At 43.1% G+C, this 13,702-nt stretch overlaps 1 protein-coding gene across 1 annotated transcript in view; it reads right to left on the bottom strand.

Moving 5' to 3' along the window:
• Nucleotides 1-2,998: 2,998 nt before the first annotated feature.
• ANXA4 (annexin A4) overlaps nucleotides 2,999-13,702 on the bottom strand; it is a 49,027-nt gene continuing 38,323 nt past the window's right edge. The window contains exons 8-13 of the mRNA XM_075601325.1: nucleotides 12,091-12,147; nucleotides 11,085-11,178; nucleotides 10,030-10,125; nucleotides 5,211-5,269; nucleotides 3,776-3,898; nucleotides 2,999-3,192 (exon numbers count right to left, since the gene is read on the bottom strand). Coding sequence (XP_075457440.1) covers nucleotides 3,133-3,192; nucleotides 3,776-3,898; nucleotides 5,211-5,269; nucleotides 10,030-10,125; nucleotides 11,085-11,178; nucleotides 12,091-12,147 — 489 coding nt within the window. The 3' untranslated portion in view covers nucleotides 2,999-3,132. The remainder of the gene's footprint in view (nucleotides 3,193-3,775; nucleotides 3,899-5,210; nucleotides 5,270-10,029; nucleotides 10,126-11,084; nucleotides 11,179-12,090; nucleotides 12,148-13,702) is intronic.

The following is a 13,702-nucleotide window of genomic DNA, read 5'->3' as shown; positions in this document are numbered from 1 at the left end:
GGCGATCGCGAGTTGTTGTCTTCAAAATCTAATAGCAATTCAACCTGTCTTTTATTGCCGTACAGTACTTCAAGTATGTGTAATTGTAATTTGAAGATTAACGTTATGAGTTCATACTGTATAGTGTACATGGGAAAGAAGTCTTTTCTGAGGCTCCTTAGCCATACACAAATCCTCTAACTGTAGAAGATTACAAATATGAGCACACACAACAAAAAGTATTTTTAACGAATTAAATGTTGTATTTGTACAGGATGATAAAGGAAAAAGGAATAATACAAAATACGTCACTTCTTCTTCCGAATGTAACATATAATTGTATGTCTAATTGGAACCTTCTTGAAACGCATGTGTGTCATCACATTTATGCGCATGCGTATGTCTAATTGGAACCTTGTTGAAACGCACATGCGGGTCATCACATTTATGCGCATGCGTGTATGTTAAATTGTCTAACTGGCAAAGCTACAGTAGTTGCACCACCCCCCCCCCCACAAAGCCTAACGAACAAAAGCTAATTCAACTGCTTATCGACACCTCCCCAGAGCCATTCATTATGTTTCAGGCTTTGATGAACTGTGTAGATTCTTGAGGCCGGTTTCACACGCATGTGCACGTGTGATAAGTCCTTCATGCGGATTTGGAGAGAATTACTTCACATTCAATGTAAATTTCAAGACTGAACCCCCCCTCACCCCCCAAAAAAGAGTCATCCTATTTTTTTTCCCCCTCGACATGGGCTTATTGACGGAGTTATTTTAAGAAACCATTATGTGAAGCATGTTTTTTTTTTATACTTTATCAATTTTTGCCATTCTTAAAATCACTTGCTTTTTAATTCTGCTGTACTCTATGAGGTGGCATACTATCATTTTTATGTGGGGGTGGGTTCAAATGATTCTGATGAACTGTTCAAAGGATTTCTTTGAACTAAAGGTACAGATATAATCCTGCAAACCCGGACTTAAAAAGCTACAGTAGTTGCACTCCCCCCCCCTGCCCCTCCCCCGCCCCCACACACACAAAGCCCAACAAACAAAAGCGAATTCAACTGCTTATCGACACCTCCCCTAGAGCCATTCATTATGTTTCAGGCTTTGCTGAACTGCCCTCTCCCTAGCAGTCCACCAATTGAATCTACTGTAGTAACTGCTCAGTCAATCATATTGCAGGACTACATTTTCAATACTGCTGTGCAAGAATTGAATTAAATAACCCTGAGCAAAGTGATTGAATACAGGAGAACGGACAGATCTGCAGCTTACTGTAGCTAATCATATTGTATTGATGCAGATCGTTTAAAAAAAATATATAAACTTTGCCAAACAGGTGGAGATGAGCCACTGTCACTGTAGTCTGCATTATAGTTGACAGGTGGCCTGCTACACCTGTAGTTGACAGCTGATGAAGCTGGTAATCATGTTGGTAAGCATGCTGGTACATGTAATCTGGTTGGAAATTTTGCGGGTAATCTGGCGGGAACAGGTAGCAAGGATTGCCGTTCACCAGATTTTCACTGATGGTCGGACAGTTATTGTAAACCGGTGCTGGTACATTGCTGTATTGGGAAAGACGAATCTTATATTTGATAGTTCATTATTTTACTGTACATTTTACACAGTGGTGTGCACCATATAAATATAGGAGTTCTTTTTTGGTGTGTTTCTCTCCTCAAAACTCAATAGTATAATGAGATGAATCATATGCGGTGTGTACAATAGGAGGAGTTAGGGAGGAGCTACATAGGGTTGCCAGGTGCCCCGTATATACGGGATTATCCCTTATTTCATTGACATGTCCCAGAAAAGTCTGTTGGGACCCATAATTCTCCCATAATTTAGTGCCTTGCCATCTAATGCATGAATTTAAAATTCCAGAATTAAGTCTGTTATAAAAACGTGATGGCTTTCCACTTATGTAATAGTTAGGGTGTGAACAAAAGATCCCAACACCCTAGATACTCCTCAGAGATGAAGAGTGGTCGAGGAACAAAAAGCCCCCTAATAGCATGCACTCGCAAGCAGCAATGTGATAAATTGTAAGAACTAAAAGGGGTAAGTGCCCATAATTAGGGTGACCAGATGTCCCGGGTTTAGCAGAGACAATCCCGGTTCTTGGGATTCTGTCCCGACTATTTAGCCCATTGGCCACACATGCGTGATTGGTGTTTGCCGGTCGCTCATGCGCGACCGACAAGCTCGGATTGCACATGCGCACAAGCAGCCAGTAAGTGCTCTTTATGCATGTGCAGTCAGCAAGTGCCGGCTTCGCATGCGTGACATTTGTGCCAATTTTTGCCAGGACAAAAATTGGTCACCCTAGTTATAGTTTTTTCTGAAAGAAGTCACCTTACTAAATTATTAAAATAAAGTTAAGACACTGCCTGCTCATCTCATAATACTAGGACTCCCACCCCTAAAGGAGTTACTTTTTCCTCCCACCACTTGTTAGTTCAGTGCGTGTCTTTTTCCACCCTGCCAAGAGCAGAGGAGAAAAAGCAAAGTGGGAGATACCATTCAGCTCAAAGCATTTGCAAATCATTCATCAATGCAAATGGACTTGTGTTAAAGTTTCGCTGAGTTGTCTATTAATATATTGCTTTGTTTTTGTCCAGAAACACGGTTCACCTTTTAATCAATAATGATGCCGAAACGCCAGTGTACATTTTGGGCCGATTATTCTAAATAGTGGGATTTTATTAAGAAATGGAAGCTGGATGACCAGGGCCGCCGACTAGGGAGGTGGGAGGGGGAGCCAGGACAAGTGTCAGTGGCTGCTGGGATGTCCCACATATCTTCTGATGCTGGTTCGCACCAGGCCTCACTGACGTTGGCGAGGTCTGAGGTTGCATATACTTTTTCTGGCTAACAATTTGCAAACAGAAAATGGATACATCTCCCCTGATGCGTAAAAACACATTTGCTAAAACACTGCATTCATTCTTACATTCTACTTCTTGCTCAAAAAGTACCAACAAACCATTAGCCGTGTCAATGAGTCATCGTAAAAAGGCACCAACCATTTATTTTTTTGCTAGCAGGACATGTATTGCAAGTGGACATGAGCTGTACATATAAAGGTTTCCTGGATACATAAACATTTGCATTTTCAGAGTGGCTTCACTTGTCTTTACTAATCTTCCCCTCCGCAGAGTTTCAGGAGCACCTTTCTGTAATCCCCGGAACAGTCTCCCTGAAATAAATAAAGAGAGAGCGTGGCACGTGAAAGAAAATCAGAGAGAGGAACTGCAGTCCCTGGTGCATTTTAACCCTGTGTCTGTCGAAAGGGGGTGCAATGCAGGGACGAGGAAAAAACTCTTAGCTGCTTATGAGGCCAATAATATATCCCAGCAATAAACAAGCGTGTAGGTGTTTTATATGGAAAGCAATAAAAAAAGTTAGGTGTCTAAAAGTACACCTACCCAGCGTCTCTGTGCAGAGCCTTACATGCTTGTATCAGTATATAGAGAGCTCTGCACATCTGTATCTCTCTGCATATACCCAAATCCAACCAGGATCTGCACATCTATAGCATTTCCACTAACATGCTTTTTGTTTCAAAACATCTGGTATAACCCAGTCACAGCTATAGAGGTGCCCCTGGTTGTTAAGGTGTTAAAAGCAAAATGCGTATTGGTCAAAACGCAATCGTTTTCATTTCACATATGCTCTTGTAAATGAAGCCTTCGACTTGGTAGAAATGTGTAACATGGGCAAGAGTTATCCCAGTGCATTCTGCTTAGCGGATGCCCCGGTGGAAGGATTGGGGATCTTACGTTGATGAAGGAATGCAGCGATTTCTTGTATGCCTTCTTGAACTCTGAGCGGATCTCCAGCATGTCGATTTCACAGCGGGACACCATGACTCTGATCAGAGTGTTGTCATCTGTGCCCAAACCCTATGACAGAAAAGCAAGAGGCTTAGGGCTCTATTTACTAAACAGTCTTAAGCCACCCATTTGCTACAAGCTTCTTATGGCTCATTCACCATGAAGGGAAAGAGGGGTCTTATGGCTTAGCACTGCTTCGTACATCATTCCCTTTCTAATTAGTCTAGTAAGGCATGATTCTCGATCTATGCAAACGCACTAGTCCCACCTAGAACCAAGTTGACAAAATGACTGACATGTTTATATTGTTAAAGGGTCAGTCCCACGTAGACCCAAACTGACACTGACATACATGTTCAAAGCATTCAGTACCATGTACTGTAGTTTGACAAAAGGTTTTAAAAACTCAGTGTAAAATAGACTTCCTTAGAAAGACTCAAAATCTTAAAGTGACCGTTTTAAATGTTTGCATCTTGTTACATATACAGATAACATTTCTCCAGGAACACTGGATTCAGACATATCAGCAACTTAAGTGTATCTGTTTGGAAAGAGATTAATAATGTATTTATAATTAAACACAAGGAACCTACAGAGCAAACAATATTTTAGGACTGAAAAACAAAAACAGGCATTGGACAAAGCTTGCAAAAAAAGCCCCCAAAGCTTTGGCTTACCATGGCAATGTTAGAAGTTTAAACTAGTAGTGGCAATGTCAGACTGCAGCATCTAGGGTCCACTGGGAAACAGGACAGTAAGGCTATCCCAGATCCCCCTTTCACCCCCAACCCCTGCACTGGTCAAGCGGAATGGCTGTGCCTGCGGGTGAAGACCAGGGATGCCAGGTATGCGACTGCCAACAACGAGAGGGCAAGGAGCCTGCGGTTGCTGTGCGAGGACGGCATGGGAAGTGAGGAAGCCTACCAGAGGAAGGAGACACGGCTGGCAGTGAAAGTCGGGGACTGGCTCCAGGTTTGGTTGGCTGGTCCCCCTGCTCCTGCTGGTCCCGACTTCCCCATTCTGGCTTTATTTTTGTTAAATAAATCATGACACAGTGTAATATGTCATATGTTGTTCATCTGAGGTTGTATTTACCTAATTTTAAGACCTGCTAAGGAACAGATGATTGTTATTATGTCCTGATATGTAAAACTATAGAATTCAAAGAGGGTGTACTTTTTTTCACACCACTGTATTTGAAAACGAGGTAACTCAATGTATTACTTTCAGGTAAAACATTTTTATAAATATAAATAAAGGGTCTCTTCACATCTACAGAGTTTCCAAGCCTCCCAGGTCTCTTCTTCACATGTATTGGATTTAGTGAAGCGTTGTAATGGAAAATTGAACTAGTGCTTATGTTGAACAGCAAACAACTCACCTTCATAGATTTATATAATCGCTCAGCAAAGTAAGCAGGTCTGTTCCTAAGGCACTTCACTGCAACAGAAAATAGAAAAGGATTATAGTAATTATACATACATATATTTTTTTTTACAGGAAATATTACATTTTCAAGTATGTATTGGACACAGTTATGATGACAATACATGGTTACTTCATATGAACAGAAGTTAAATGTTAAATTTACAGACATTTCATGTACAGTTAGACAAGTGTTATGGTCATAAGGAACAGTTACAGATGAGATTAAAATGCGAGACGGCTAAAGTCTTGAAATTACTGAAATTGGAGGTGGCTTTCAGAGTTTCTGGTAGGTTGTTCCAGTTGTGGGGTGCACGGTAAGAGAAGGAGGAGCGACTGGATTCATTGTAGAACCTAGGGATCTTGAAAAGTCTTTTGGAGTCAGATCCCAGGTGAGAAATGCTGTGTGGGGTAGGGGTCAGAAGCTAGTTCAGATAGGCGGGTAGCATGCCCAGAAAGAATTTGAAGGCAAGACAGGAAAAATGTACCTTGTGCCTGGACTAAAGTGATGGCTATCTAGTTATTGTAGCATTTAGCAGTGGTGTGTTGTCATTACATTGAAGGACAAAGCGGCATATTGAGTTGTAGAGGGTGTCTAGTTTGCCAAGGTGACCTTAGGGTGCTGTAACATATACTAATGTCCCCATAATCTATAAATTGGCGATCGTTCTGATTTGTTGCTCAGTCGTCGGTAGCCTTAGAAATTTACACTTGCTCCCAAATTCCATCATTACAGTTCTGTCTATTTAAAAACAGGTTGTTTTGGGAAATCCAGAATTCAAGTCTTAAAATCAGACTGAAGTATGTGTTCAAGGTCAGGGAGGCTAGGGCTGTGTGCATATAAGATTGTGTCATCCGCATACATGTTCATTAAAGCCGCTTTATACGCTATAGGTAGATTTATGATGACTAGAAAGAGTAGGTGCCCAGAACAGAACCTTGTCAGACCCCACAGGTTACATCCAAGCAGGGCCGCCAACAGGGGGGGGGAGGGGATGCCTGCCGGTGTTGTTGTCCCTGGCCCCGGCTTATTTAAAAAAAAAAAAAAAAAAGCTGGAAATTACAAGGGGTTGGAGTTTGAGCCTGACATATGACACAGTGGGATCTATCCAATAGGTAGGAGTGAAACCAGTTTAAAGAGTGTTCCCTATTCAAGAGCACTGAAGCCAATATGGTCAACATTATCAAAAGGCTTAGCAAAATCTAGGAATATTGCACCAAAGTTTTACCAATTCCATGCGACAGGACCTCATTGCATACTTTTAGGAGAGTAGTTACGGTGGAGTGGTTTGGGTGGAAGCCGGATTGGAGATGGCCAAGGAAATTTGTCTTGGTATAGTAAATCGCTTAATTGGGAGTGGACACATTTTTCCATGACTTTAGATAGTATTGGGAGAAGAGACATTGGTCTGTAGTTGGAAACAATGTTTTTGTTCCCACTTTTGAAGTCTGGGACAATTCTAGCAGTTTTAAAAGGGAAGGGATATCGGCTGAAGATTGATTAGAGTTGATTAGGAAGACAAGCGGTGTGGCAATGACTGGGGCACCGAGTCCTAGGAACTTTGATTGCACTAAGTGAGGTTCACATTGGCTGTTTAGTTTTAATTTAAGGAGCGCCTGTGTCATTTCCGATCCAGATACTCTGACAAATTGAAAATTGTGAGCACTGTTGGGAGAGGATGCAGCTATAGGGATTCTCCCAGGTTGAGCTTCACAATTGTAGTTCTGGTTGCTCTTTGAAAGTAGAGAAGTAGCACACTCCACAAAGTATTAATAGAATGAGTTTGCTATGTCAGTGGAATTTGTCCTAGTATCATCCTTTTTGATATTAGATGGTTGTTAATGGCTAGATGGCTGGAATATACAGTTAATGACCTTCCAGAAGTCCTTGATTTGATGTATTTTTGGGTAAGATTGACAAAGATATTGGGCTTTTGCTAGTCTTGTGTATGTATTCCGCAGGCATCAGTAGTGAAGATCCTTGGTACTACCAGTTACTTTGCATCTTTTCCACAAGGCATCCCTAAAATGGTAAAGCGCAATGAGGTCTGTTGTACGGAAGGTGGGTCCCTGTACTCATTCTGTGTAGTGGAGCATGGGTATCAGTTTTAAGAACTCCCTTTAGAAATAATTCAAGCGCAGAATCGGGGTCAGATATTAAGTTGATTCTGTACCATGGGCAGTTGATCAGTTGATCAGATCAGCCAGAAATTTGTGTGGGTTAAAGTTTCTAAAAATGGAACTGGGGGGCTTGAGTGGAGTGGTTTGATTTTCCTTACACAATACACCATTGCCTGGTCACTGAAAATGTCAGGTAGGATACCAGAGAGAACAAATAGAAAAAATAAATAAGTGCGCACTAAAATATATACTTAATACAAAGTGTTAATTGTGATGTCAATTTAAATCATAAAAAAAAAAACACAACACAACCATGTGGAAAAGGTAAATAAATATATACCAATGTAAATGAGCGTCTGCTGCTGTGTAAAGGGTAGCCCAAGACCCTAGAATCTAGTAACAAAAAAACAAACAAAGCGCACAACACTCATCGTGAAAAATGTAATAAACTATGTTTATATATAAGGTGTTTCAAGGTTATGCGTACATCAATATAGATTAATCAAGCATAGAGCCACAGAGTGGCAGACGCTGGTAACTGCCACTCTGTGGCTCTATGCTTGATTAATCTACCTTGATGTACGCATAACCTTGAAACACCTTATATATATATATATAAACATACTTTATTACAGTTTTCACGATGTGTTGTGCGCTTTGTTTGTTTTTTTGTTACAGGATACCAGAGAATTGGATTCTGTTGGGACAAGGAGGATAAGATCCAATCTAGCAAGGAATGGATGCAACATTTTAGGTTTACCCAGTGCTCCTGTTTGACAAACCTCACTGCAAGTACAACAAGAATATAGGCACTGTGCCTGCCCGAGAAGAGCTTGCAATCTAATGCCTGGTTCCTGAGGTACAGAAGGAAGGGGATTTGTCCAAGGTCACACAGAAAGACTGTAAGGTCAGAGGTAACAATAAAGCCCAAGGGCATGAACACCAAGACTATTGTAACTCCTTGGGTGCCAGAGTCTAATTCTCCCACTATGGGTATCACTCGCTTTCCTGTGGCACGCTCTCTCCCCCCACAATTCTCTGTCTTACTTTCCCCACAGCTCTCCCCTCCCCTCTCACTTTCCCTGCAACTCTCTTTCCCCTCGCTCTCCCCATCATACTCCTTCCCTCCCGGCAGTAAATATTACTATCCAAGTCAGGCAATGAATAATAGAAGAGTCGGTAGCGTGCTTTGCAGCTCTGTGCCCAGCTCCCTGCCCTGCTGTATGTCGATACATTATTAAAGCACTCATGTTCTTTTTCCTGCAAACTCTAATAAGCGGGCAGAAACTCTGACAGGACTGATGGCAGGGCAATTATTTCTTCTGCAAAATATGGTATTTACTTGCAAGACCTCGCTGGGTTCAGAAATGCAATGTTACACAATGCGCCTTTACTGTACATTGAACGGTCGTTTCCGTCGCTCACTTTCATGCTTAGAATGCCATCTCTATGGTCCAGGGCCATTTATACTAAGCTGTGCTATTCCATAAGTCACCTTCCAGTGCTGGAAGACACCATTCAAGTGAATGGCCTGCAAGGTGTCTTACAGTATGTAATAATATATTATTGTAGAGATGTCATTGCACCCATTGCCATGATGGTTTAATGCAAACCTGTTATTACCACAACATTATCGCACCGCTCTTGAACAATGGCAACACATGCGGAAATGCTTTTTCCCTTATTCTGTGTTACAGGGGTAGGAATGCGGCTCTTAAACCATTTCTGAAGGGCTTGATTGACAGGGAAACAAAGCTTATATCAAAATGCTAATAGTAATAATGTAGAATGATAAGATTATAGTTAGTAACAGGTTTTACAATTTCTCCTTATAAATAAATACAAAATCAAGTAATATGCATGAGGTATAATGCATATGGAAGAAAAATAAATAAATAGAAAATTAGGAACATAACATCTGGTGGCAGATAAGAACTACTTGGCCCAACACGTCTGCCCATTTGTCCATCTGCTGTAAAATCTCAGCCAGTGGTATTCAACTTTTTTTGGGTTAATGAACCCTATGTGAAATTCTGAGAGCGAGTCTGAGATCAGATGCATTGTGAGGAACCTCAAGCCTCTCTAATAGCACGTCGGAGATCAGATGCATTGTAAATTCTTCTGTATTTGGTACAATTTAAAAAAACTTTAGGTATGCCCGGGGAACCCTAGAGTTCCTAGGAACCCTGGTTGAAAAACACTGATTCAGACCCCATTTGATCCTAGTTTCCTGTCGCATTTAGCATAGCCGTAGTCCCCACTGGCTACTGCAGCGCTCGCTGCGGGGACAAGAGCCGCCTCTCAATGGGGCCGGGCCCGCTGCGAGGGGGGGCTGCCACGCTGTGCGGTGAGTTTTTCTTCCAGACCCGAAAATTGAGATGGACACAAGCGACGGAGCTCTAGGCCATGCCCCCCGGAGGCTCAGCCAATGAGGGCTAACCTGCCGTGTGACGTCACGGCCCCTCCCCGTCAGCTCACTGCAGACCAGGGAATTCGGCTGCACGCGCTGCCAGCCTCGCAGGTGCGCGTGCAGCGCAGGCACTGGGGCCTTAGCAAATTCAAACACGCTCAGGATACCCCTAACTGGATTAGGCCCTGCCACCTCTGCTGGGAGGCTATTCTGCAAATCTACCATAAAGAAATATGAAACTTACCGACAGCCAAGAAGGCATCTTCCAGGTGCCCAGACATCTCAGATTTAATGCTGGCCTCGATATCCTTGTTAGAAATCTTTTTATAATCGTCGAACACTTCAGGGAACAGAGAAAAGGAGAAATATCAGCCTGTGTCTAGACACCATGCGGAAGAGGGGCGATTTAAAGATGGCTGCAGCTGCTGAGCAGTTATGTCTCTGCTTTGCAGAAAATAATGCTTTACACCCATTTACAGTGATGGATCCCTCTCTCATAAAAAGGGAGTCGGAATATAAAGTGGTTAAAGCATGTCTCTTTTTATAAAATTAATACGGTTGCTATGCCATCTCACTTAATGACATTAGCTTTACAGAACCTCATCTGAGAAGATTAAAATAAGATTTTTTTTCTGATAAGACTCGTAGTCTGCATGGGAAACTGCCCAGTAACTCCTAGCGGAATGGAGAATTTGACAATAAAAACAGCAGGAGTTGCAGTGTGAGCACTACTATAGGCTTTGGGCCTTTTGAAATAAGGCCTTCATGTCATATTGGGGTAAACTGCACTTTCGACCTTACAGTGCTCTAATGCTGTAACTGGGATGCCAGAAGCAGCAATCAAAGCCAATAATATATCTTATTTGAACCAGGCACCCCCCCCCCCCCTGTGCTGCTCTATGGTCCCCTGGATCCTGTGGAACCAGCCCAGGCAGATAACTCTGTACCCCAGGTCCAAAATGACCACAGGTTAAGGCTCACTCCAGCGGTCAATAGGAAACTGCAACGTCATTAGTAGATTACGTTGCAGACTTTCTATTGGTGACCGCACTTGTAGTTTTGTGTTCCTCATTTGCACAACAAGCTACAAAATATTTAATGAACTGGAGAAGTTCAGGCTAGACTTAGGGGGGGAAATAAGAAAAATAAAATCAATATCAGATGGGATTGCTGCTTTAAGGCAGTAATGCAACGGCAAGCAACTTGATTGCTAGTGAATCAATGAAGGGCACACATGTACACACACAATTTAATCTGATTGATGTGTTATCTGTGCAGTAGAGAAGATCCATTCCTTACCTTTCAGCAAATGTTTCCTGTTTCTAGCGCAAAGTATGGTCAGGAATTTCACTTCATCTGTTCCCCACTTCTTCTCGCCGGCTTCATACAGTTCCTGTGAAGAAATAAGGGCTGTAAAGATGCTGTCCCACATCAAAACGGGGGCGAGCTAACCACATGGGTGACCAGTTACAAGCAACACTTTTGCAAAGGAATCTACTGACTAAACCGTTCAATGTAGTTAGCAGGATTAGCCGCTGTATCAGGGAGGGTCTATGGGCATCAATTGCTCTCACAGAAGCCTCTGCTTCTCTCGTGCCCATTGCTTAATGAGGGCAACAGCTGACTTTCATTAAAGCTCCAGCTGCTTTTATATGCCAGGAGGGATTCTCACAGGGCCTTTTCTCTCAGTTAGAGAGGGAGCTTGGAAAAGGATCTCGGGACTGTGGCGGGCCGAGCCTAAAACCGGTAAGGAAAACAATTGTTTGTTTTAGTGTCGAGGGGATTGGTCCTTCAAAAAAATAAATAAATAAATAAAATTATATATCTATCTATCTATACTGTCATTTAGGTTATGGTGGGTAAAAAAAGTGACAAAAACCCTCCACAGTAAAGCATAAAGCCACTGTAAATATTACTGTATGTTCATTTGCATGTCTTAGACAGGTCTGCAACCCTGTCTTTCCCCATTGTCACCCAGCATACAGCGCTTCCACTGCAGCAAGGGATTCTGGGAAATGACATGCAAATGAGCACTCAGTGCCACCTTTTGTCTCAAGCTCGTATCTATAGATATATATATAGATAGAGATATAGAGATAGTAGTGGTCAAAGTCTGAGTTTTTAATATCTATTATCCCAGTCAGTAATAAGAATTACAGTGCCCGTTTAAAAAAAAAAAAAAAAAAAATTGTCAGAGCCCTGTAAAACCATGCTAAGGGTTTTATGGATGTCAGTATGTGTAAGACTTTTAATGCTGAAGAGGAAGGTATGACCTCTAGGAACCCCAGATAAAAGACCCACGAACCTTTGCGTCCTGCTTAGCGAGTGAATCATCCACACTGCTCCCCTGGTCTCTCCCGGCCTGCAAAGAAAACAGAAGTGTATGTGTGCACACACACGCACAATGCTAAATTTAGGCAACAGATATTTTATCCTATATCTATACTTTTTGATCCAGCGGAAGGCAAACCAAAAAAAAAAACCCAGTGAAATATCATCCAATGAGATCTCATAAGGGGAAAAATAAATTCCTTCCTGACTCCAAGAATTGGCAATCGGATTACTCCCTGGATCAACATTCTTCCCATGTTTACGTATTATTTGGTATATCCCTGTATACCTTTCCCATCTAAAAAGATGTCCAACCTTTTTGTGAACAAATCTATTGTGTCTGCCATCACAGTCTCCATGGGTAATGAATTCCACATTTTAACTGCCCTTACTGTAAAGAACCCTTTCCTTTGTTGCTGGGGGAGAGAAAAAAAAAAAAAAGCCTTTCCTCCAACCTATAGGGATGCCCCGAGTCCTTTGTACTGCCCGAAGAGGAAGGTAACCGCGTGGGACTGGTAGCGCTGATCCGGGTGTTAGTGGACGGGATTTACTCCTCCGGACTACTGGACACGGGGTCGCAAGTCACCATCATATAAATCGGGGGTTCTATGATCGACACCTCCAGAAGCGGCCTCTGAGAGCTGCAGGGCATATCAAAGTACGAGGTTTAAGCAACGAAGACCATCCCATTGACGGGCTGGTGACCGTGGATCTGGAGATACAGCAGCTCAACACGGGGAAGTCTCACCCCATGAAGGTGGACGCCTTGGTGTGCCCCGAACCTAAAGATACACCTAAGTACCCGATCATCCTAGGCACGAATGCGGACATTGTACAAGCCGTCATCCGGGCCTACCTACACGAAGCTAATGAACTGCCCATGTCCAGCCTACAGTTGCAGCTAGTCCAGGTGGATCCAGCTCCCCCTCCACCCCCCTCGGAGGACTACAGACTGTTGTTCTGCAGGCGGGGAGGGTTGACCAGACTCTTACCCAGCGAGACGTAGAGGGTACCCACCTGGTGTGGTAGACGAGGAGTAGCTGTTTTCTTTAGAAAGCACACCCGAAGAAGATGTCCGCCGAGGATATCGGCTAGTGCCGGAATTCCGGGATTGGCCAACTGCCATTCCCCGAATTTACGTGATGGTGCAGAATCTTTCACCCTTCCCCATGGCCATCGACGCGGGACAGCGAATAGGGAGAATTTACCCCGTCAGCTCGGTGGGCGAAGCCGTACAGGTAAAGACTACCCGAGTGGATGAAACCGGATCGCCGTTAGATTTCGACTTTGGTTCATCCGGACTGTTGGACGCCTGGGAAGAACGATTACGAGTACAGCTGGAAGAAAGACGATTAGTATTCTCTACTAGTGAAATGGATGTGGGGTGTAGCCGCAACGCCCAACAGACCATTCGGATGACTGATACCAAACCCTTCCGGGAGCGTTCCCATCAACTAGCCCCTAGGGACGTAGAGGATGTATGAGCGGCGATAAATGAAATGGAAGAGGCCGGAATTGTCACGGAATCACGAAGCCTTACTCCTCACCCGTAGTGGTCGCGTGAAAGAAGAATGGGAACGTGAGGT

Source organism: Ascaphus truei, chromosome 5 (assembly GCF_040206685.1).
Source record: "Ascaphus truei isolate aAscTru1 chromosome 5, aAscTru1.hap1, whole genome shotgun sequence".
Lineage (NCBI taxonomy): Eukaryota > Metazoa > Chordata > Amphibia > Anura > Ascaphidae > Ascaphus > Ascaphus truei.
Note: the sequence above shows the minus strand (reverse complement) of the source record. Positions and strands in the feature narration are given on the sequence as shown.